The sequence below is a fragment of the Geotrypetes seraphini genome, chromosome 1 (assembly GCF_902459505.1).
Source record: "Geotrypetes seraphini chromosome 1, aGeoSer1.1, whole genome shotgun sequence".
Classification (NCBI taxonomy): domain Eukaryota; kingdom Metazoa; phylum Chordata; class Amphibia; order Gymnophiona; family Dermophiidae; genus Geotrypetes; species Geotrypetes seraphini.
Genome location: NC_047084.1, coordinates 547233217 through 547259258, shown reverse-complemented (window position 1 = coordinate 547259258; position 26042 = coordinate 547233217). Strand labels below are relative to the sequence as shown.

General features: G+C 42.8%; 1 protein-coding gene across 10 annotated transcripts in view; it reads left to right on the top strand.

The window, feature by feature from the left end:
- The window catches only part of PPIP5K2 (diphosphoinositol pentakisphosphate kinase 2), a 501817-nt gene that overhangs the window by 396484 nt on the left and 79291 nt on the right, over nucleotides 1-26042 (top strand). For 4 of the 10 annotated variants that reach the window (XM_033929166.1, XM_033929165.1, XM_033929170.1 and 1 more), the window contains 3 exons: nucleotides 1982-2045; nucleotides 11804-11923; nucleotides 18691-18753. In XM_033929166.1, coding sequence (XP_033785057.1) covers nucleotides 1982-2045; nucleotides 11804-11923; nucleotides 18691-18753 — 247 coding nt within the window. Of the gene's footprint in view, nucleotides 1-1981; nucleotides 2046-11803; nucleotides 11924-18690; nucleotides 18754-25641; nucleotides 25702-26042 lie in introns of all 10 variants that reach the window. The other 6 variants (XM_033929172.1, XM_033929169.1, XM_033929171.1 and 3 more) reach the window with 4 other exon arrangements.

Here is a 26042-nt window from a genome sequence, read left to right as displayed (position 1 = left end):
ACATATATTTTTCAAAAAGAAAAAAAAACCCAATATGTAAAGATACATTGTTACATAAATTTTGTTCTGCTTCAAGAACTGTTATTACATGGATCAAGTTGCATAGAATTGTATGGGAATTAGAATAGAGAATGACACAGGGACAAGAACTCAATTTCTGCATGAGTTTTGTTGCTGTTCCTGTCCCTGCTTTATTCCTGTAAGCTCTGCCTTAACCGCACAGATCTCGAACACTTATGATTTTAAAGTGTTTGAGGCTTGTGCAGATGAGGACGGAGCTTGCAGGAATGGGGCAAGGACAGGAAAAGAACTCAATGAGACAGGAAAATGAGTTCCCACGGGGACGGGGAAAAATTTGTCCCCATGTCATTCTCTAAATTAGAATATGCTGTAATAAGTGGAAGATGTGTAAATAGCTCTTGGTCACATTTCCTGCAGCAATTATGACTGCAGAACTATGGAATTTGCTTAGTAGTTCTTGCTTGCAGTACTGCACTGTTTTTCTCAATACACTGGACTGCATGACTTCTGGTTTTTGGATGTGGGGAATGGTTAGTAGTGATGATTTATGTCCTGCAACTGCTTACAGATCCTTTGGACGGAATTAAATTGAAGTTTTTTCCAGCTATAACTTTGTCACAGTGAGCATTTATTCATACCAACAATGGAATTTTACTTGAAATTTGCCTGCCTACCCCCCCCAAAAAAAAAAAAATATTTTTAATACTATTACCTACAGAAAGCACTTAGTAGGGACCACAGCTTATTTGCATGCCTGGCATGTATATGCAATCTAATTGCCTATCAAGGTTATCTAAGCAGTTTACAGTCAGGTACTCAAGCATTTTCCCTATCTGTCCCGGTGTGCTGAAAATCTTTCTAATGTACCTGGAACAATGGAGGATTGAGTGACTTGCCCAGGTCGCAAGGAGCAGTGTGGGATTTGAACCCACAGCCTCAGGGTACTTAGGCTGTAGTTCTAACACTAGGCCACTCCTTCCTTTTATGTAAGCATAGTATCTGCACTACATCCTAACCCTGTGATTAAAATGGTATAGCTTATTTGTAAGTGAGTATAATGTTGATTTTATGTACATGAGTACTGTTTATTTCTGCTTACCTTCAGCAAGTTTCTAGCTTGATCATGTTACCTTTTTTTAGGTTATCCAGAAATTGATCCATATTGCAATTGCATAAGTAACAGCTTCAAAAATTCTAGATTTTGCTGTTCAGTCAGAAGCTTCTTCATAAGTTTCCATAGAGGTATATACATATAAAACAGTTGCTTAAAGCATTATTTTTTTTTGCCAACTTAAATTCTTATGGAAAGTTTTTTAGTTATAACATATGTGTAGTAAGAGTCTTAGTTTTTCCTGAGAATTGTGGCAAGGTAAAATGCCTATTACAGAAACCGCTAATGCTAAAATAATAGTATGGGGCAATGGAAGGTGTTCTGCCATTTTTTTTTTCTTCTTAATTTTACTAGATTCAGTTGCTTTTTCACAACAGGAACTCTCTGGTAGGACAAAGGGTCCATTTATATGTTAAGGCAGTAAACTACCAGTTACTTGATTCAGACCTATGCACAGAACAGTAATTGTTGTGGCTTCAGCAGTCTGGATGCCAGCCTTTCCTTTTTTCTTCCAAAACAGGAGAAATGTAGGTGTCTGGATTTGGTAGAAGAAAAGCGTGTATAAATGATCCACTTTGTGTTTTTGTTAGTCTTCGTTCTTGTACCCGTTTTCATTCTGAATGCTTGCTTTGCATAACTTCATATCGAGGACCTCGTGTGAGCTGGACTCCCTACAGATGGGGATTTTGCATGAATTATCATCCTGATCTATCTTCAGTGTTTTTCCACTAATATTCATATATGCAGCTTATTAACAAGGGCTGGAACAAGCTTTGTATCAAGTTTAATGGGTTTGGCATACCATTAGTACTGCATTTTTCCTTATTTTTATTATTTTTTAACATTTAGGTTGTATCTGAAAGCAGTCATATGCGAACTACAAGACACACAGAACAAAAGTACAGTGGTCTAGGTAAGTTTGTGCAGTTGGAACTGTAGTCACTATTAATATTATTTTAAGCATTGCATGTAAATGCACTTTTAGTTGTTGAAATACTGTAATTTTTATAAGTTCAATTCATTTAGAACTCAGGAAATAGTCAAGAAACAGTAGGTGACATTTATTAATGGCGCTTCTAAAATGTATTTATGCTTTTTGAATCAGTCACAAGATGTGAGAATTAGAATATGAGGTTTTATATGTTCTCAATATATTAATAAATCAGCTAGTGTCTACAGATATCAAATTGCTGCATAGGCCATGAGTTTTGAGGTATACTATTCAGTTGTTCTGCTTAGGTAGTAGTTGACAAAAGGGTTTGCATTAAATAATGCACATTCCAGTGCAAAAAGCACATCAGTCCTGAACCTGTGGGTAGTGCATCCACCCGCAAGGGATGCAGAAGGTATCATCTTACATTTTCAACTCCACATCCCTGCATCACCGAGCACTGCCTTCTCTCTTCAGTTTTTTCCTTTTGCAAGCGAGAAGTTGTTGTTTTCATTTGCTCTGCTTAATATTTATTATTTTCAGGTATTAAAGGTTGTTTGTTTGGGTTTTTTTGAGGCTTTGGGTGCTTTAGAGCTCCCCAGTAGTCCTGGATCAGCTCTGCCTGGGAAAAGCTGCAGATTCAGGATTCTGACCTCTCTAGCTGGGTGGGGCCACCCTTGCTGCAGGGCACCTGTCTAGCCAGCCTGCCCTAACACTTAGATCAGCTTGAGGTTTGGCTTCTGGAAGTCTGCTCACCTGGTTTCATTCAAAGTAAGTGAGCACAGGCTGTTTTCAGGCCCCACACTGGTCAGGGGACCTTACAGGTGCCAGCTGCATTCCCTCCTCCCCCCCCCCCCCCCAGAAGTGTATGGAGACTAGAGGGGTAGAGGGTTTCAGGCTGATTCAGCCTGTGTAAAAGGCAACCCAAAGAGACAAGCTCCTAGATATCATTCTTGTCTAAGACAGTATAAACCTTTCCTCTATCCAGCTATAGTGTAAGCTGATGCAAGCACAACACATGACAGCACAATAAGTACAGCACATTACTGTCTATGAGAGACATCGGGGTGGAGCTGAATTGGGGGTTTTGAGGAATTTCTATGGCTTCCTTGAGGGTTCCCCTCCCCTAAAATCCTGTTTTTGTCCATTTTGATAGCTCCCCCGGGCTGTTTTTGGTGCCAAAATGGCTGCTGCGGCAGCCATTTTAAATTTCCTGATTTTATTTTAAAAGCTTCTCCCTGTTCCAAAATACTGCACTTGGGTCTAGAATCAGTCAAGATAGACTCCACATGTGGTTTAACCAATGTATATTGCAATTTTGCACTGGATGGGTTCCTGAGGAGCAACTGTGCTATGTGCCAAGCATGCAAGGGAGGCAGGAGCGGGCTTAGTCCCCTGTGGGATCCTCCAGAGGTTCATAGACACAGAAAGCTTGAAAAGTGAGACATAGATCCCTTCTAGAGCCCTCTACTGGTCATTCAGCTCCGCCAGCGAAGCAAAAGTGCACAGACGTCACTTTTACAGGGAGGTCCTCCAGGAACTCTGGTCTGATTTTGGACTCTTAACTTTTTGGCTCTTATATATGAGGCCTATGTAAAGTACAAACAGTCTACAGGCCCAACTGAGGCTATGCCGGTTAGCATACAGGAGAGTTCATCTCTGCAGAATCTGGCTCCTTTTCAAGAAAAGGGTCAACAAGAGCTGAGGTCCAGTCAGAGAAGGACTGGGATGATTGGGGATCTGAGTCTATGCTGCTTCTCTCCAGAAGTTCCTTCTCTGTAGAAGATGCAGGTTCTCATGGGGGCGAATACAGCCAGGTGGCTGCAGCAGCCCTAGAGCAGGGAGAGGATCCAACATTGTGTAAACTCTATAAGCTGTTGCAGTCTCTCTATAGGAACTGGATTTACAGGTTCCACAAATTGCCTCAACACAGTGTTCACTGCTGAGCAGCTGCAAGTCCCAGTCCAAATTTTCCCCTTTGCATTCTAAGATCACTATGATGCTGACTGAGCATTGGGAAACACCAGAGGACCCATGCAAGGGGTTAGGGTGATATCTAAGCTGTATCCCATGGCTTCCAATTTCCAGCAACTGTTAATGCCACCGAAGGTGGATTGCTTGGATGGCACAGGTTACAAAGCATACTTCGCTTCCCAGTGAAGGGGGTGTGGTCCTGAAGGATGCTCAGGGCCGCAGACTGGATCTGATTCTCAAAAGGCAATTTGAGGTCTTGGCTGTTTTTTCTCTCAGTTGATGCTGGCTTTTGCCTGCTTTTGCGGCTGGTAGAGTTCAGGCTTCCCAGCAACTACAGGCCCTGGAAGGTTTATTTTTGGTGAGAACTTTGCCATTTTTTCGGAGCAATAAACCCTCCATGTGCTCTGCCACCTCATCTAACATTCCCCCTGTCTTGGAAAAACAGGGGCAGATTTCAGCTGGGACCCCTGCTTGGGCGGGCGGTCCCATGGGGCCGCCGGGGGGGGGGGGGGGGGTGCCCCTGATTTATTTTTTAAATTATGCAGAGCTTATTTTCAGGCGGCTGGGGGTTTTGCAATTGGCCCGGGAGTTTCGGGGGAGGTTGTGCCTCTTGCACCCTCTGCGACTTTGTCCCACTCTACTATTTTCACGTCCCCTCCTCCTCTTCCTCCCTCATCCAAGCGCCCGCAGGTGGCATGGGACGAAGACTTGTGGTCTGAGGAGTGTGCAGATCTGGATGAGGACCTGGACCCTTGGGGGGGATCTCAAGGATCCTCTCGAGGGGACGGCTGCTGGTAATGGACGAGGAAGCGTCTGCGGTGCGCCTTTTTCTTAGAGACGAACTCCCAGTTTTGATTCAGCAGGTCATCTCAGTTTTTAAGTTTTGAGGAGACGCCACCTGAGATCCCCCGCAGGTAGGGCACCCCCTTCGGGGATCCACCCAGCATCCCGCACTTTTCCTATGCATCAGGATATTTGGGATATTGTTCTGGAGCAGTGGAATACACCGGAGGAGCCGTTTCAGTTTCCATGGCTCGTTTGTATCCCATCCCGGATGGGGATAGGGCTATCTTGAAGTCGCCAATGGTAGATGCGGAGGTCTCCACTATTTCAAAGTGGCATACTATGGCTGTAGAGGGCGGTTCTGCCTTACGTGATTCTGAGGAGCGTAAATTGGAGGCTCTCCATAAACAGAATTTTAATGTCTGCCTTGGGGGTCCAGGTGGCTATTTGTGTGGGGGGCTTGTGGCTTGTGCCATGTTTCGGTGAGCCGAGCATATTCTTAACCGTGAGTCTGATGATTGTCCTTCGTGGATGAAGAGGTTGTGACGATTGAAATGGCGGCCTCGTTCCTCTCTGCCCTCTATGATGTGGTGCCAAGTCTATGGCTTTTGGGGTGGTCGCATGTCGTACCTTGTGGCTGCGCTTGGTCGGTGGATGCAGCATCCAAGACTAAACTCACAAAATTTCCCTTTTGGGGGCTTTTTTGTTTGGAGAGGATTTAGATAAGTTGGTTCAGACTTTGACAGACTCTAAGGTGCCTTGCTTGCCTGCCAGGCGGTTAGAGGAGGCACTGCTAGGGGGCATCTGTGGGATTTCTGCAGGTTCCACCCTGGGCTTGGGGCTGCTACCTTCCCGTCTTCTGGATTTTCCCGTGGGCGTTTCTTTCAGCTCATGCAGTCCTTTCGGGAGCCCGTCGGGGGGCTGGGAATCCCCCCACAACTTCCCTTGCAGCTCGTCCTGCCCAATGACTCCTTGACGGCGCCCCCTCTAGTTCCAGTGGGTGCCCAGCTGCCCGAGTTTTCTCCCAAATGGTCAGAGATTACGTCTGATCAGTGGGTCCTGGAGGTGATTTGTGACGGTTATGCTCTAGAGTTTGCCCGTTCCTTCCTAGATCATTTTCTAGCTTCTCCTTGTCACGCCAGACCCTTCAAAGATTGCTAGATCTCAGAGCTGTGATTCCAGTGCCTCCTCAGGAGTCTGGCATCGGCAGGTACTTGATTTATTTTGTGGTGCCCAAGAAAGAGGGGTCTTTTCGGTCCATCTTAAATTTGAAGGGGGTCAACAGGGCTCTCAGAGTTCCATCTTTTCGCATGGAAACACTGCAATCGGTGATTCTGGCTGTTCAACCAGGGGCATATCTAACCTCTCTCAACCTGATGGAGGCCTACTTGCATATTCCAATTTGGCGCTTCCTTCGTTTTGCGATCTTAGACCAGCACTTTCAGTTCTATGTTCTCCCTTTTGGTCTAGCCACAGCTCCCTGGAGGTTCACCAAAGTTATGGTGGTCGTCACAACAGCCTTGTGGACAGAGGGCATTCTGGTGCATCCTTACCTGGACGACTGGTTGATGCGCGTGAAGTCTTTCCATGAGAGCACCCGGGTCACGGCTCGGGTGGTGGAGTTCCTGCAGTCACTGGGATGGGATGTTTAGCATTAACTTTTAAAAATAAATGTAAACAAGAAAGGATGTCAAATAAATCAGTATGAAAGAAAACACACCCTCAATGTGCTCAAGATTTCGTATCAGATCTTCTCTAAAAGGGAGAAAAGACTTCAGTGTCCAATAGGGGCTCTCAAAATAACTACCCACATAGACAAGCTGGTTTCAAATAGAACTTGAAGCCAGCAGACACATCCTTGGTCAAAAAACTCCCAAAAAGAATGAAGACGCAATTTCAGAATCACTTTCCAAAAAAAACAGTCTGTTTCAATAATAATATCAGTCTTATCAATCTTTACAATGAAATCACTTATCTGAAAAACGCTGTCTTCTCAATGTCTTTTCAGTAGATTTACACGAAAATCTGGGGATTGAAAGCAGGAAAAAACCGGCTCCATAGGGGCTCAGCTTAGAGCATAGCGGCTACTTCAATACAACCGCTAGCCCGCCTCCACAAAATCCAACAAGGCTCCCTGTTTCGCTAGCACGCTTCTTCAGGGATTTGCTCAGCCAGCCAAGTATCAACAGTCCCACAGTATCATCTCTTTCAGACAGTCCTTTCCAGACTTATCTTCCCAGAGTTCCCCTTAACCCATAGCTAGAGAAGTAATTCAATTCTGAGCCTTCTCAACTCAGAGAAGTCTGTTCCTGGAGGCTCTGTCTTCCAAGGGAACCTCTCTGAATGATTCTAGACTGGGATCATTCAGAGAGGTTCCCTTGGAAGACAGAGCCTCCGGGAACAGACTTCTCTGAGTATGTCCTATAAGAAAAAACAGACTGACTCAATAATATACACAGCCTAAGAGGAGGGCTCGCTATACAAAAACTTAGCTCAGAGAAATAAAACTCTGAAGAGGGAGAGGTTACCCCCTCTTGGGAAAAGAGTATTGTCTTCCAATCATTGCTTAATCAATGTTAAAAGCGAGACCAGCTCAAAGGTGTAAAAGTGTGTCAACTAAGTTTGTAACACTTGATTAGCGAGCCCTCCTCTTAGGCTGTGTGTATTATTGAGTCAGTCTGTTTTTTCTTATAGTTTAGTGCCTTTTCTGACTCTTAGCAATCTAGTCCCTACTGAAGTTATAACACACCTATGTCCAACAATTCTCCATTCCTTTTCCCTCCTCCACCGGCAGCATTTCTTTCTCTCCCTTCCCACTACGCCACTGCGCAGCATCTCTCTATTCCTCCTTTCCAAACCCCCCACCCCAAGCCCGTGCATTTGTCCTTTCCAACCCTCTCCCAGTTCGTGCAGAATCTGTCTTTCCCAACCACCTAGGCATCTGTTCTCCCTGCCTTCCCAACTCCTTACCCCCTGTACCCAGCACCCTGCCCCCTTCTATCCCTTCCATGCCAGGCTCTGCATCTAGTCACCTTCCTCTCCCTCCCCTAACAGGCTCTGCACCCAGCCACACCACCCCGTCATACTCTATACCCCCTCCCCGTTAGACTCTGCACCCATCTCCCGTCCCTCCCTTGCTTGCTCTACACACTGCCCCGTCCTTCTACCTCCTCTGGCCTGGTGGTCCAGAGGTGCATCAGGCAGGAGCGAGCTTTCCTTGCTCCTGCCCCACTACTTAACCCAGTCGGTAGCGAATGTTTTTTTCTGCCATTGAGCAGCAATGAGCAGGAATGCGCTTTGGCGCTCCTGCTCAGCGCTCAGCAGCTTCTTTGGCTCCCATGAATTCTCACGAGAATTTGCGGGAGCCAGTCAAAGAAGCCGCTGAGCACCAAAGTGCGCTCCTGCACATTGCCGCTCAGCGGCAGAAGAAACCAGCCACGACAGACCGGGTTAGCAGCGGGGCAGGAGCAAGGAAAACTCGCTCCTGCCTGCTGCACCTCTGGACCACCAGGGATAAAAGTAAGTGGCTATTTTTGGGGAGGCCTCAACCCCTGTGGCCTCCCTACCCCCCATTCTGACACCTATGTCTGTAGATACCATTTTGCATAGACCAGACTGAAATGCTTGATATAGAAGAATGCTTGAGTACCTGAATAAATTCATGTAGACTGTTCTGAGCTCTCCTGGGAGAGCAGTATAAAAAATTGAATGAAATCACTCTTTTAAAATTATTAGACTGTGTAAGCACGAAAGAGCTTCAAATTTTTGAGAACAGTCACATAGTCCAGTCATTAAATAGACTGGAACTTTCTTTAAAAACAAGAATCCTAAATATCTTTCTGTTGAGCCTTATAACTTGTCAGTTACCATTCCAAATAAGTATATCTTAAGCAAACAATAACCAGTAAGTGATGGTCTTTTCTCCAACCTCGGTTTGCAAGTACACGGTTTGCAAGATGAGCAAAACATTCCAGCAAATTTTAACTCACAAAACAAGCATTTTCTCAATAAATGAGCACGTACATCCGCAAGCACACACAACATCGATATGCCGCGCTCATCGATGTGCATTTCTATACGTAATGCGTGCATACGTGGTCGTTTAGTGGGACAGCGCTCATAGCAAGTATAGCACCCTGCACTTCAAATGAGCATAGTTTATGGGAAAAAAAATTGGTTTCTACTGGCACCCCGCATATCTTACGTCCATGTCCCATGAGCACATCCTAAAAGCATATTTTACCCCGTGCATCTTATGCGCATCATGCACTCAGCAGCACCAGGGAGCTACCTGGCTGCGGCTCTTTGCTTTCTCCTCCTCTGGCGGCTCGGCATCTTTCTCCTTCTTATTTTATACATTACAGTACAGTATTATTAAAGTTTTTGGGTTGTGGAACGAATCATCTGGGTTTCCATTATTTTCTATGGGGAAATTCGCTTTGATATACAAGTGTTTTGGATTACAAACATGCTTCTGGAACGAATTATGCTCACAAACCAAAGTACCACTGAATATCTAATAGATCACATGACTCAGTAATATGATAATCACATGTTAAGTTAACCCAACCGGTCATGGGACCTATTTAGGCCTATTAGGATATTGTCTTCAAGTTGAAACACTAACTGGTAAGTACCTGGTTAAAGAAAAAAAAATAAAAATCACCTGCTCTAAAGAAGAGAAAGAGCAAGGGTGGTACAAGTCTAATGACTGCAGTTCTCAAAGTCAAAATTGGCAAATAGAATGAGCTAAAATTATTTGTTCATAAAGGAAAGATAAAATATTTTTAGCAACTCAGAAAAGCAACCATTGTGCTCTTATACAATTCAACAAAGACAAATGTGCTTTCATCAATTTTAAAATAGGTGTTTCATGTGTTTATTAATGATTACCATATATAATAAAATATAAATCCATTCAAATATAAACCGAAGTAACCTTTTTCCTCCAAAAAAGGGGTCAAAAAAGGTTGAATCGAATATAAACCAAACTCGCGGCAGTCTCATGAGGTTACTGTGAGAACTCATGTCCGACATTTTGAGTAGTAAGACTGCAAGGGGCAGGAGTATAGGAGGATCGCTCTTGTCCTAGCTCACCACTGGACCAGCAGGGCTTAAGGTAGGTCTAGGGAGATGCCAGTAATGTATCCATGTCTGTTTTATAATTCCCTCTTTTAGAAATTACCTAACCCTTATTTGTTCTGTTTGTCTGTTTTAATTAGATTGTAAGCTCTATTGAGCAGGGATTGTCTCTTATGTGTTTAATGTACAGTGCTGCGTTTGTCTAACAACATTTTAGAAATGATAAGTAGTAGTAGAAAAACTCAAATATAAACAGATTTCCCAATTTTTGGACCATTTTCTGCATCTTGCAGCAAGAAGACACCAGTAGTGGCTCTTAAACTTGCTTACAAGAGCTTTTCTCTGAGAACATATATAGTCATACATGCCTCCTCTTACCTATAACTTGAGCCCTGGAATTTGGGAATTAAGATGTAAAATGCAGGACATGAATGGCTTTGTACAGCACATACATTACACCTAGAATTGTAGATAGCACAGAATAAAAATTATTTAAATAAATTAATGACAATAGCACCACTGTCTTTTCTCCCTCTCCAGCCACCTCCTAGCCTCGGCCTTAAACCCAAAATAAGCAGGCATTGTTCATTAGATTTGTTTTAACTCTTAAGTGTTGGAAGCAGTAGCAATGGAAGAGATTTGGTAGTTAAATATGGTAACAAAGATAACTGAGTTGGTTATCTTTTTACCACATAAACAACAACTTTTTGCTATAGTTGTACATTAAAAGAACTGATCCATTGTCGCCACCCCCCTTGTTTTGAAACTTTAAAGAGGGGTAGAGTACTTTCCTAGCTCTTATTTTAACCATATGAATCATATTTTTGTTAATGTAGGCATACCTTGGGCTCGAAAAGGTTGGAGAACCAGTGCCATATAGAAAATTAAATCATTGGGAGTTGCTTTTAACTTGTTTGTTCAGTTTGTATGCTGCCTTTCCAAAGTAGTTTAAGGTGATAAACAGAAAATTCAGAAATCTGTGTATTGGTAATGCTAGCTTCCATGCCTACCCTGCATTATTATAGAACAACAAGAATTCCAGGCTGCTTGTTAGTTTTTTAGACATTTAATATAAAAATATATATATAGTTTTCAGAATTAGCTTTGAATTTTTGTCATTTATTTCTTTTTCCTTTGTTATATTAATTTTTGTAGCAGACCCAAGCAGTGAAAAAATTAAAAGCAGGGTCAGCTCAAGGGATTATGGCATCTTGAGCCAACTTTTGCATTGGTGCCCCTGCCCCACAATCTGGTATTTCTCTCCTCCCCCCCCCCCACACTTGTGATCTACTGTCTCTCTCAAGTCTCTCCCTCCTGCTGGAACAGGTGAGACACTTACTCAGGGCACTGTACTGATAAAGGGTGCTGATTTCCCAGTCTTGCATCTATCCCTCTAGTGCAGTGGTTCCCGACCCTGTTCTGGAGGACCACCAGGCCAATCGGGTTTTCAGGATAGCCCTAATGAATATGCATGAGAGAGATTTGCATATAATGGAAGTGATAGGCATTCAAATCTGCTCCATGCATATTCATTAGGGCTAGCCTGAAAACCCAATTGGCCTGGTGGTCCTCCAGGACAGGGGTGGGAACCACTGCTCTAGTGTATGAAGGTAGGTTGGACTAGTAGTTTATACCGGCACCTTGGGCCAGGGCCTTATTTGGTCAATAGGTTGAGCTGACCCTGATTAAAAGCTCTATATATTCTTCCCCTTGATTATATGGTAGGGAGCTACTGAAGTTTGTGTAAAAACAAGTAAATAAAGTAGTCTGTAGACGTTATAATTGCATTTATTGACCTGTTCATGGGATTGCCTTCTGTTTTGAGTTGCATGTTGCATGCTTCACTAGTTGAGTTGGAAGAACACCTAGTTGTTGTATATATTCTCTCTAAATCCCATCAGGGTCTCACTGTGCGGGCCTGTTTAGAAGTGTGGTGCTCGGGGGTTCATCAAGTGCTCCTAACCTACAGGATTATGCTCGTGCTCACCGTAAAAAGATGATGACTTCTGGCTGCATAGATGGTATGTGCGAACACTCTTATGCACATATTAAACCATTATCAACGCATCTTCCTAATTTTCACAAAATTTTAGAATGTTTTCTCCGTATGTGATAGAGTATTGGCAAAAAATTTTCTTCATCCTATTCATGGCATATTGATTAGATTTAATTATGCATTTCACCCTTAGCACCATCCTGTTGTGCACAGTGCATTATGGAAGTGATTTTATAATAGACTGGGAAAGAAGGTGCCTATCTTTATAAAAATATATTCTAATGTAATAGATGTGTCATTCTGGACAGTAGTGTATTTTATCCGTGCTTGCGAGCTGTTCAGAAGGAATCCATTTCAGGTTTTCAACTCCTCCTTCTCCAGAGAGCTTTGCTGCCCCCTTCAGTTTTTCCTTCTACATGCGAGCTGGAAGGTGTCTTTCTGATCTGCTTTGTATATTTCTGTATTATTTTTGGTATTTTTCACAATTTTTACTGCTGTTGGTGCACCAGAGCTCCCCAGTGTTGGGGAAAGCTCTGCCTGCGTGGAGAAGAAACAGAGTTGAATCTGCAGTGGGTAGGTTAATCCCTTCGGAACCTGTTTGGCCAGCCTGCAGAAAACTTTGTGGAGATCTGGGTTCATATCGCTAGTAGCTTAGCTTGCCTACTGAATCATAAGGACTTCAGCGCAGGCTGATTAGGCATCCGCAGGGGGCTCAGCGGGGTTCTTCATGGTGCCTGCTACAATTTTGCCTCTACCCCTTTGCATGCATGGTTCTGCAGGGGTTGAGGATTAATCCAACTTTGGGCCGACTGGCAGCCCGAAGATCTCAACGTTTGGAAGATTGACTAATTGAGGCAGGGATTCTTCTCCCAGATCCAGCCACTGCTTAGTGCTCAGGCAGGCTACAACACCTTCAGAGCACATCAAAGTAAGACTATTAAAGCCTATGGGCAAAATCAGTGTGGGTAGGGGGTCCTGAATAAACTATTTTTGAAGGTTTCTGCCATATATCCTCTAGGGTCCCCCACCCTTCCGGAGGCCGTGATAGGAAATAGCACAGTACAGGGTTTCAAGGAAGACCTGGATAGGTTCCTGGAAGACAAAGGGATTGAGGGGTACAGATAAGACCAGTGGAAGGTTTAGAGATAACTGTAGAGGTAGGCAATAAAATTAGTCAGGGACCGCTGACCAGGCAATATGCCTGATGGGCCGCCGCGTGAGCGGACCGCTGGGCTGGATGGACCTCTGGTCTGCCCCGGCGGAGGCGACTACTTATGTACTTATGTACTTATGTACCTCTAAAATCCTGTTTTCTGAGGTTTTTTTACCTTTTTTACCTTTTGGTAAGGTGTTTTTGAGCCGTTTCTTGGCACCAATATGCTGCTGCGGCAGCCATCTTGGATTTCCTGATTTTTTAAAAAATATTTAAAGTTTTCCAGATCCTTAAAATCACCTTATTTTGCTTCAAAACTGGCAGAAATGGAATCCTTAGGTACTTTTACTCCTGATTCATGCTAGATTTGCGCTGGATGGATGCCGGAAGAACCCTTGTACCATGTGCAACACAGTAGACTGGTGTCTAAGGCTACAATCTCAAGATGGATATAGATGGGCATCTCATCAGCATATATTGCCTCTGGCAAACAATCACTAGTCTCCTTGAAAGCACATTCCACAAGAAGAATGACTTTTTTGTAGGCAGAATCTTGAATGATTTTGCCCAGGGAGATTTGTAGGGCAGTGACCTGGTCCACTCTGCATATGTTCTCCAAGTGTTATAAACAGGTGCAGAGGCCTCACCCTAGATTTCTGGGACTGCTTTTATATGTCCCTACTGTCCAGAATGACACACCTATTGAACTATAAAAAGTGATTAGGTTCTTACCTTGTTAATATCTTTTCTAATAGATTGGTATGTCATTCTGGAACCCCACCCTGTCAAATATTTACTCCTCCTGCCTACTGTCTCAGTCAGGAAGTTTGAATCAAAACTGAGATTTTAATGTTAGACCTGAAGGGTATGGAGAATAATCTATTGCTGAAACACAGTGGGAGCTGTTTGAGCTAGAGAATGACACAGTAGCTGTTACCCGGTGGGGGAAAATGACACGGTGGCTGTTCCCCATGTGGAAAAAAACAGTGTTCACCGTGGCTACAGGGACAAGGCCATTCACCGCCCCGTGGAGTGGTGAATGGCCTTGTCCCCGTAGTTAAGGGAGGGAACACATGCAGTAACTGATCGCGCTCCTTCCCTCTTTACTGATCGCCTTCGCTGCCGCCACCCAGTCCAAACATCTCCCTCCCTCTTTAATGATCACTGCTGCCCGATCGCCGCTAACGCCCCGTCCATGCATCTCCCTTACTCCCTCCTTCCCCCTAACCTTCATGGTGGGCAATTTCTAAATTTCCTTCCTATGAGCAGCTGAAGTGTTCAAGTTGCGTGTGGCTGGCGTAAAGGTCATCTTTGACACAACCGAAAGTTGCATCAGAGATGACCTTTCCTGCAGCCCCACGGGACTTCAATGCTCCAGCTGCTCGTAGGAAGGAAATTTAGAAATTACCTGCCACAAAGGTAGAGGGCATGGAAGGAGAAAAGGTGGGATGGAGAGGAACAGATGCTGAAGGGAACTGGGGAGATGGGGTAGAGAGACACTGAAGGGAAATGGTGAAGAGAGAGTGGGGAGAAGGCGCTTAAGGGAAATGGGGAACAGAGAGTGAGGATAAGACGCTGGAAGGGAAGAAGACAGAGATGCCAGACTATGGGGGAGCGGAGAGAAGAAGATGGGTGCCAGACTAATTGGGGGGGGGGGGTGGAGGGAGATATGGAAGGGAGAGGCATGATAACAGAGCAAATGGAAGACACAGAGAGAAGGCAGACAGTGGATGGAAGGAATTTAATGAGGAAAGTAGAAACCAGACAACAAAGGTTAAAAAAAAAATTTTCTATTTATTTTCTTTTTTGCTTTAGGATAAAGTAGTATATTAGTTGTGTTGATAAAAATTTATAAACAAAGCCCTGCCAGCTGAACATCTTTCTCTAGTTCAGCAGCCAGAACTTTGATTTATAAGGAAGGAATAAGCTAAATATTGCAATTCTGAGGCTTGTATGGATGCTGCGGAGACAGTGGTCACGGGGATGGAGTAGGGACAGTCGTCGCAGGGACGGGGTGGTGACAGAGACGATAGTCACGGGACGGGGACAAATTTTTTCCCCATGTCATTCTCTAGTTTGAACTACATAAATGTTTCTGATTGGTATGGTTATTTCAAAGTTTTGATTGTTCAATTAAAATGTTTAAGATGTTTGTTATACATTCAGAGCAGAACAGATTTGTAATTCGGGGAGTCTCCCTGTTACCCCTCCTTCTTATGTATGGTACAAATTGAAGGGAGCAGCAGAGCTCTCTGGAAAAGAGGAGGAGTTGAAAACCTGAAATGGATTCCTTCTGCACAGCTTGCAAGCTTGGGAAAACTATCCTGTTGTCCAGAATGACACATCTATCTACTAGAAAAGACATTAGTAAGATAAGAACCTATTCTCTTTTTGCCTCCTATTTTAGAAGCTTACCAGCATTTGCATGTGTAGATAAGCATAGATGTTATAGAAAGGGAGATGCTTATAGGCTGTGATGTGTTTACTTTGATGAGAGGCATAGTGGTTGCAGAGGGAGGGAGTGATTTTGGCAGGCCTAACATATCAACATGAAATGCCCTTCTTATAAGCAAAGCCATATGGATAGGAAAAAAAACATTAGCCCATAAGTGCCTGCTTATAGGGATAGATATAAAGACTAAAGCCCAGCCTCATCCCACACTGTCAACTGATTCTCCTCCTTCTGACCTCTCCTGAGCCAGGGTGAAGACACCCCTCTTCCCCCAACATAAAGGACTCCCCAGACCCTTGGTCTTACCAGGAGCCCCAGGTGTCTTGTCTGAGCAGGAGTGATCCTCTGTCACTCCTGCTTATCCTGGGCCCAGTTTCAAAATGGCATAAATGACTTTCAACAGTAATCTTGCAATATTATAGCTTGATCCCTAGTGGTAATACTGTGAGCTTACCACTAGAGGTCACTAGTGCCATTTTGAACCTGGGATCTCCTGCTCTCACTGGACATCTGGGACTCTTGTTAGGACCAGGGATTAGATATGAAGGGGGGACTCCTTTGTGCTGGCGGTGGGAGTGTTAGGTGATGGCTTTCATCCTGGATCATGCATCTTTAGGGAGGTCAGGAGGGATCAGATAGTTTTGATTATGACCACAGGTTAATCACTTTCTGGGGGGGGGGGGTTATGGGTTCACATTAGGGAGCAGGAGTTGTAAAAGATGTTCCCATTCACTTGTGGACTAAAGTAACATATTTTGTTCTCCTACATCCAACATTTAAAATCACAGCTCTTTCTGGACATGAGGAGTCTTCCGTGTGCAGTCTTGTACCTATTTTACAATATGTGCTCTGTGTTTGACAGAACCTTTTGTAAAATACTATTGCAATTCTCCACGTTCCAACATAAATATCCGAATTCCTCTCTTCATTTCTAGTATCTTTACAAGACAGAAAAACACGTGCAAGGAAGAGCAAAACCTCACCTTACAAAGTAGACAATCACAAAAAAAGGCAAGGAGGACGTCGGTTCAACCAATGAGAAATGGTGCATACTTGTATAGTACATTTTCTCAGGGGCAGAGTTGCAGTTTATACATTAACTAGTGTTTAAGCACGTTACATTAACGGGTGCTAGAATATATGTCTTGTCTTTCTGTGTCTCTCCCTGCCCCTGTCTCTTTCTTCCTTTCTTTTTGTCTCTCTCCCTCCTGCTGTCTATCTTTCTTTCTTTCTTTCTATCTCTCTCCCTCCCGCTGTCTGTCTTTCTCCCTGGCCCCCTTTGTCTGTCTGTCTTTCTTTCTGTCTGTCTCTCTCTCTCTGGCCCCCTGTCTGTCTGTCTTTCTTTCTGTCTGTCTCTCTCCCTGCCTGCTGTCTTTCTGTGTATCTGTATTTCGTTCTCGTGTACTGCCTATCTGTCTTTCTGTCTCTCTCCATGGCCCCCTTCTGTCTCCCCCCCCCCAAAGCAAACCAAGATTGCTCCCTGACCCCCTTTCCCTCCCCCCCCCACACTTCCCTGTGCAGCAGCGTTACCCCACTTCCCTGTGCAGCAGCAGCATTCCCCCATCCCTGTGCAGCAGCAGCATTTCCCCCCTTCCCTGTGCACCCACCCCTTGCCTGCGCCCCCTGTCCTGCAGTAGCCCTTCTCCCTTCCTTTTACCTCCCCCCTGTCCAGCAGCACCCATTCCGTTCTCCCTGTCCTGCAGTAGCCCTTTTCCCTCCCCCATCCAGCAGCACTCCTTCCCTGCTCCCCCTGTCTTGTAGTAGGCCAGCCATCAGTAGCATTTCTCATCCCCCCCCCCTCTCCTTATGAGTCTCACACAGCCGTTGACAGGAAGCGACATCGTCAATGGTTAAAATTGGCGCTGCAGGCTCCTCGTACACGCCGCAAATCAAACTGCCACAGAATCCACCGCTGCGCGCGCCGCAAATGGAACAAGGCACAGAAGCAGAAATCACAGCAGCAGGGATCACACTGTTTCAACAGCGCATGCGCAGGTAAGGGTTTTAGTATGGAGGATACATGTACAGATTTACATTTGCTCTCAAGCCTTTAATCTAGGTGTGATTTCTCCAGTAGATAGTCACTAAAAAAGGCAAGGAGGATGTCATTTCAACCAATGAGAAATCCTTTTTTTATACATTTGGTCCCAACAATGATCCTAGTTTTGGCTTTGCCAGAACGCCTTCCTCAAATGTTTTATTATTTGTACACTTGATGTAAGATTGAAAATGAATAAAGAATTTTTAAAAAAAGTGAATGTCTATTGTGTCTTTATAAAACACTACCACAAATCCTGGAAAAATAACACCTAGATTAAAGGCTTGAGAGCAGGTGTAAATCTGTACATGTATAAACTGCAACTCTGCTCAAATTCTGCCCCTGAGCAAATGTACTATACAAGTATGCACCATCTAGAACTGAGCTTAATTTGACATGACCTAATTTTATGAGAGCTCATTTATGTGCAAAAATGGTTTGGATTGTAGAAGTTGGAAGTGCCATGAAACATGCACCAGTTTGAGCTAGTAAGTGTGACTAATAAAGAATTAAGCTTTCCTCTAAAATTAATTAAAATATTTTTCTTATCACCACTTGCCATTACATACATTCAGTCATGTTACACATACATGTAAAATAAATTAAATCACCTAGAGTTATAATTTTGATATAGTCGATTAACGTGGATTAACATGTTGAAGCAAATAAAGGCAAATATAAAGCTTTTTTTCTCTCTTTAAAATACTCATGGAGGAGGAGACACATAAGGTCCATGGATGGGAGCCTTGGTATTTAAATTGAACAGAGGCCACCTTATGTCTAATCTGAAAATGTAAAGAACAAATGGGTACCTTCTAACTTTGAGGTCAAGCCATCATAATTATGAAAAAAAAGCACCTTTATGAGCCCCAAAAATACAACTGTACTGTTGAATACACCTTTAAAAGCCCAAAATATTCAGTTCTAATCAACAATACTATTGTATGCCAGATTCATCACCAGTACCACCTATTTCCTTCTTTCACAAAACTCACTTAATAACCTCACCCTTTTCAAGAAACTAGTTTTGCTTTCTACCATGCTCCTCATTGCATGCGTCTGAATTCTAGTTGCCTGTTTACATTTTTCCCACTTTCATTTGTGCCTTAGTAGTTATGAATTTCAGGTACCTGTTTTTCTCTTTCTCAGACGCCACACGCGGCTCTGCTGTTAAAAGATTTTCTATCTCATTTGCTCGGCACCCAACCAATGGTATGTCTTGCTTTTATTTTAAATGATACTTCCTTGCTTTCATCTCTTGAATTTTGTTAGGTTTTATTTTGAAACATGGGATGTAAACTTTTCTACTGCCCTCAACCAAGAACTCTTCCAGATGTGTTCAGAATTCTTAGATGTACTTAAGATATTCTATCCCAGTGCTTCATATCATTTATAAATTCTTCCATTCAGTCATCTTGGTAGAAAATGGAAATGTTATTAGCATAAACATGAAATCCTTTTTGGATTATACTTGCAACCTCTTTTCTCCTTTCACTGACTCTAGTCATCACAGACTGTAGGAATGTGATTTTTTATTATTATTATTTTAGTGTATTGCGTCTGTCTTATTCCTTCCCTTTTGATAAATACCATAGTCTGTCAGTCAAAATCTATATGAATGTCTAATTGATACAGTAGTATGCTAGAAGATAAGTAATATGAAAGTATGATCCAATTTCTGTGAAAGCATTCTATTTTAGTGTACATAAAATAGGATTGTAAGCACATGGAAGAAAAATTATATTATCCCTCGTAAAGAAAAATATTTGGAATTCTTTGAGAGCATAGAATTTCATTCATGAGGGCTATCTCCTTCTTTTCCAATATTTTATGGTCTTGTGATAAATTACCAATAAATAGGAAACATTTTCAACTTACTGCTCTCAGTACTATTGGGAGTTTTGAGAGTAATGTGTGGAGAATTGCCTCATAAATTTCCCATAAATTGCCTCATAAATTTCCCAGATGGTTGATTTCTCTGGAATATGAAATGATCATCTTCAGAGCAGGGGTAATTTTATGACTGGTTACATAAGTGGATACAGCTTGTATACATGCAAAACCCAGTAATTTTAAAAAGGGAAAATAAGCTTTTTTTTTTTTTTTGTACAATCCCACTTTATTCCGGGACCAGTGAGTTATTTCCCTATACCCGCCAGGACTTTGTAGGAAGCCTCAGAATTATAGACTTAAATTTCCTTCCCTTCATACCTCATCATTGAGCCATTATCCCAGGTCCTCAGTCTTCCTTCCTATAAGCCAGGCTGTAGGAATCTATCTTTTCTGCTTCTATTTACTTTCGCGTAGTTACAGTGTTTTGCGTTCGCAGTGTTCGCCATCATGCTATGGAGTTTCCCTGCAGGGACATCCTTGCTGGAGATTACAGACCTTAGGAAAAAGTCTGCTTCTACGAGGTTCCTTGCTTCTCAGTAAGTCCCCTAGACAGCCTGCACAACAGACCAGGGCTCAAGGACCATTCCCTTGGGAGCTTGCTCACTCCAGTTTTGTCCGCTAGTGGATAGAACACAGGATGAGCAGTTCCGTGGAGGCGCAACCGGAATCAGAGCCAGACTGCGTTCCTTCAGCAGGCGTCTGCACGGCATGTCCAAGGGTGGCGGAGGTCTCCAGCCATGGGGCAGTCAGAAGACTTGAAATCCAGATTTCCAGTTCACTGAGGCAAAGGATCTCCCTGTTAGCTGTTTTCAGCTCTTTCTGCAGTTTCTCTCATTCAGCACATGTCACAGTGAGTACAGGCTGACAGCCTGCATCAGCGATTTGGGGGGGATCTTAAAAAGGATAGTTTCCTTGCATGGCCTACCCCTCCCCACCTTTAAAATCCCAAAATCTGAGGGTTCCTATATTTATCCAGGCTCCTTTTCTTCAAAACTGGCACCCGCAGCAGCCATCTTGGATCTTTCCAGATTTGAATTTAAGTATATTTTTTATACTTCTAAGCTTTGTTTTTGCAAGAAAACTTCATGGATGGCCTCCCAAGGACAGGATGGGATGGATTCATGCTTCATTTGTGAAGGATGGTTGTTGGATGCACAGCCGTGTTCCACTTGCGCTATGGCAGTTGAGGGGTGCAAGGCTTGCCCAGATTCAGTGTCGTCGATCTCCAAGGAGGGTCTTTAGCCCCTTCTGCCCCAACTCCCACGAAAATGGCATGGGGAGCGTGCTGACAACATTTTGGTGAAACACAAGTGCATCTCTGAGAAACCTCGCAAATCCTCCAAACAGTCCAAACCTGATGAATTTTCCCCAGAATTTGTGAATATGCTTTATTAGGCATACTTATTTAAGTCTCTGCCTTTTTTTCTTCCGCCAGCTCCGGCGTCAGTCACATGGACCCCTGCCATGAAGGACCAAGGTCTTTTCTCTTATCTTCCTTCAGGGGTGCTGGCAGATAAGCCAGCTGTACCCGCAGTTGTACCGGACACTCTTTCTATACCTATGTTTTTGCTGAGAAGCACTGTGGCAGTCGTAGATGTGATGAACTTGGTGGATGTCCAGAATCCAGATCAGTGCGGAGCCCCAGATTTAGGGGATAATCCCACTGTGCGCAGATATTTCAAGCAAGCGCACCTTGTTGATTTGATCTGAATTTCTTCAGGAGTTGAAGCTGCAGTCACTGCAGAATGTTCCCTCATGAGTGACCACAGGCTACAATCTGCCTCTTTTCCTTGTCATCCTGACCTCGTTTGGATTCTTATGGACATCTGGGAGACTCCTGAGGGTCCCTTGAAATGTGCTTATGCCATGGCGCAGCTTCATCCCATGGCGGATGCCTTTAACAAGTGCTTTGCTTCCCTGAAAGTGGATTCCTCGATGGCACAGGTCACCAAACACACTTCTCTCCCCAGTGATAGGGGAGTGGTGGTCCTGTAGGATGTTCAGTATAAACATGTGGATTTTGTCCTTAAGTGTCAGTGGGTGGTCATTTAACATCCAGTGATCACTGCATGGTACGGTTTAATGTTGAGACAGGTATAGAGAGGGCTCATTCAACAGTAAAGGTTCTAGACTTTTAAACAACTAACTTTGTTCGGATAGGGGATTATGTCAAGGAATTGTTGTCTGGATGGGAACATCTGGAATGAATAGAAATGCAGTGGGCTAAACTGAAAGGAATTATTGTAAGGATGACAGACCTTTTTGTGAGGCAAGTAAGTAAAAGTAGGAGGAAAAGAAGGCCACTTTGATTCTCAAAAGTAGTAGCTGAGAAGGTAAGGAATAAAAGGTTATCTTTCATAAACTATAGAAGATCACAGAAAGAGGAAGACAGGCAAAATTATCTGGAAAACTTAAGAGAGGCTGGTTGAGTAGTCAGGAAAGCAAAGACGCAAATGGATGAAAAAATAGCTGATATGGTAAAACGGGGAGACAAAACATTTTTTAGATATATCAGTGATAGGAAGAAGTGCAAAAGTGTCATTGTGAGACTCAAAAGTGCAGGGGACAAATATGTAGAAGCTGATAAAGAAAAGGCTGAATTGCTTAACGGATATTTCTGTTCTGTGCTCACAGCTGAAGCTCCAGGGGCGGGTAACCGCAGAAGGCAAACACGAATAGGGTAGTGGTAGACCCTGATCAATTTTCAGAGGATTGTGTTCGTGAGGATCTAGCTAAATTAAAGGTAGACAAAAGTGATGAGGCTGGATGGTGTACATCCAAGGGTGCTGAAGGAACTTAAGGAAGTTCTGGTAGATCCACTGGCTGACCTTTTCAATGCTTCTCTAGAGTCAGGAATGGTACCGGAGGACTGGAGAAGGGCAGATGTGGTCAAAAAGATATAAAAAGGATGGAGTCAGTCCAGAGGAAGGCTACTAAGATGGTGTGTGGTCTTCATCATAAGACATATGGGGACAGACTTAAAGATCTCAGTATATATACTTTGGAGGAAAGGCGAGAAAGGGGAGATATGATAAAGACTTTTAAATCTCAAAAATATACTCAATGTTATTAGCCTAGTGATGAAGCTACCCACTGAAGCACATTTACTAATAGTGGAGAAAAAGCCTCAACTGCATTAAAAAATGCTTTCAATATCAGATGGCAACTCAACGGGTTATAAGCCAGTCAGCTTCTATCTATAGGCAAAAAACTCTACAAAGTACAAACTGCTATTTTCAAAATGGGTTAACCAACACCACTATGCACAGGAAAACAAAAGAACAGCAAAAAATGCTTCACTTATCTTCACTAGCTGGTATCCTTGCTCACAGACTGTTGCAATCAGGCCCACAGCTGTTCATGTTGAAATCGCGTCTCAGCTAATCCACAACGCTGTAGTGAAGAAAAGCAGTTATTGTAACAAGGCTCTTGTTTCGCCACCTAGTGGCTGCATCAGGGATATATCCAATGTTCTCACTCTCTCCAGCTCCATTGGATTACCATCTGATATTGAAAGCATTTTTTAATGCAGTTGAGGCTTTTTCTCCACTATTAGTAAATGTGCTTCAGTGGGTAGCTTCACCACTAGGCTAATAACATTAAGTATATTTTTGAGATTTAAAAGTCTCTATCATATCTCCCCTTTCCCGCCTTTCATCCAAAGTATATATACTGAGATCTTTAAGTCTGAGTATATTTTTGAGAATTAATTTTTGTTATTATTTTTCTTGAGAGACTTTTAAATACCCTTGTGGTGTAAATGCGCATGAATTGAGTCTCTTTCATTTGAAAGGAAGCTCTAGAACGAGAGGGCATAGGATGAAGTTAAGAGGTAATAGGCTCAGGAGTAATCTAAGGAAATACATTTTTACAGAAAGAGTGATAGATGCATGGAACAGTCTTCTGGAAGATTCCACTGTGATGCTGCGTACTGTTCCTTCTTTTCTTCCAAAAGTGGTTTCTGCTTTCCATCTGAATTAGGAAGTTTGGCTTCCTGCTTTTATTTCCTCTGGTTCAAGGGAGCAGGACTGGGTGTTATGGTCCTTGGCCATGCACAGACTTTTATTGCAGTATCCGGAGGTCACTAACGAGTTTCACCTCTCTGACCACCTGTTTGTTCTGGTGGATCCTGCCCACAAAGGTAGGCCAGCTTCTAGGTGGATTTGTATGGCTGTTTCCGGAGCTTATGTGGCGACTGGAAAGAAGCCCCACCTCGCAGTGCGGGCTTATTCAACCAGAGGTGTTTCGTCCTTTTGAGCAGAGGCGTTGGCTGTTTCTCTGGATGAGATTTGCTTAGCCGCAACCTGGTCCTCTTTGCATATGTTCACCAAGTTTTACAGGATCGATGCTGCTTTTGATGTCTCTATTTTGGCATTGGGTTCATCAGTCCTACCCTGATTTTTCAGGACTTCTCTGTTATGTCCCATTGGTCCCGCAATAAAGTGGGATTGTACAAGAATGAAATATTAGGTTTATTTATTTATCTTTGCTAATCTTCTTTCTTGTAAATCCATACTTTATTCCGTGAACCTGCCCTATTCTTTGCTGATTTGCCAATTGTCTGCCTTTACAAGTACTGGTAAGCTGGATTTCTGTTTTCTAACCAGCCTTTATAAGAGGGTCACCAGAATGGGTTTAGCACTTAGTCTGGGGGTTCCCTAGTTCAGGCGCCCCTTTCTGAAAGTGCAGGCTATGTCCCTATAGCACTGTTTTGTCTTTCAGGTTTATACGGTTTAATGACCTGTTCTCTCATTTTTCATTTGTCAGGAAGTTCTCCCCGTTCCACTCTCTCGTTGTCTTCGACAGATGTTCCTGGCTGCTTTTCTACTGACTGAGGAGCTGGGATAATGGCACAGTGATGAAGTATAAGAGGGAGGGGTTTGCCTCTGAAATTCTGAAGCTTTCTACAAAGTCCTGGCAATTAGAGGGAAATAGCCCACTGGTCCCAGAATAAAGTGTGGATTTACAAGAAACAAGATTAGCAAAGGTGAGAACCAAATCTTTTGTTCCTTTATAAAGCTTCCACATCAATTAAAAACAATTGCAGTGGTGAAAGACAGATGCATATATTTACACCTGCTTCAGAGTAGGCATAAATATACATATATATGTTTATCCAGTTATACAGATATGGGGGTAATTCTATAAGATGGATGTGAACACTTAGGCATCAACTTCATTTGTAAATTAACCAAATGCCAAATTCTAGCTACACATTATTATATAAAAAGGTACCTAAATACAATAGGCATGGTTTGAAGGTGTGTGTGTAGGGTGCATAGTTATTTTTCTAAGTCAAACAATTTGAGCATATTTTTACTGGGGTGGTAGATTGAGGAGTAATGTCAGGAAATTCTCCCAAAAGAGGTGATGGAGACAGAAACGGTGACAAAATTTAAAAACGTGTGGGATGAATACAGAAGATCTCTAATTAGAAAAGTAATGGTCAAAAAAATTTAAATGGTTACATATGTGTTTGATGTGTTGAGTGGTGCTTAGAGAGTGAAGAACTAAGGTCAGTACTGGGCAGACTTGCACGGTATGTGTCCCATATATAGCAATTCTGTTTAGGATGGGCTGGAGAGGGCTTTTGACAGAAACTTCAGTAATTTGGAATAGAAGGATTGTGCCAGGCAAACCTTTACTATCTGGGTCCCGTAAATGACAAGATGGTTTGGATAGGCAAGAATGGGCTTCGACAGCAACTTCAGTAGTTGGAACCTAAGAACAGTGCTAGCCTCTTCAGAATAGTGGACCTTCTCCTTCCAGGGGAATTCTGGGATGCACTTTAAAAAAACTAAGGTCTGATGATGAATAAAAGCCAGAAAGAAAAACAAGCCTTCTAATAATTTGGCTGGTGGTTGGCTGGAACTGAAGACCATAGAGGTACTTAGAAAAGTATTATCTGAAAAAAAGATCACTTAGAAATTAGGCACTTTGAAGTTTATTATATGCCGTTGTGGATTGATGGTGTATATACTGTATAAAGCACGTATTTGATTTGTGGCGACAAAAATTGTTATATTGCTCTTGTTCTCATTACAGTTTTCTACATAATACTTTGCTCTTCCAGTAATTTAATGTAATATTATTGGAGCCTTTAACACACCCCACAGATTTACCCCTCCCCCATCCATAGTTGTAGGAGCATAGCAACAGTCATATCTACTGACAATAATTTGCTTTGTTTTCTGAACCTTGATGCAGAGCATTCACACCTATATAGGTGCTGGTCCTTTACTTCTGAAGAATATCTAGGCTTTTGTGGTATGTCTTTATAACTGATTTCTAAGTGTATAATAGCAAAATGGCTTATTAAATTGTTGCGTTAACCCTTTCAGTATTTTGCTCATGAACATACTTTTAAAGTATAATTCAAATATTAAGGGCATTGTAGTTTATAGGTTGCATATAATTTGACTCAGTAGTTCTCAAATTTTTCATTTTAAGGCCTAAACATAAGTTATGTCAAGATGAAAGGCACACCAGAAAATCCCTGTAAACGTTTGAATCAAAGTATATTTTTATTGTCTTATATTTCCATTTTAATTATTTTGGTTAACCATCATACTGCTATACTTTGGATACTACTTTAGTCCATTTTCACA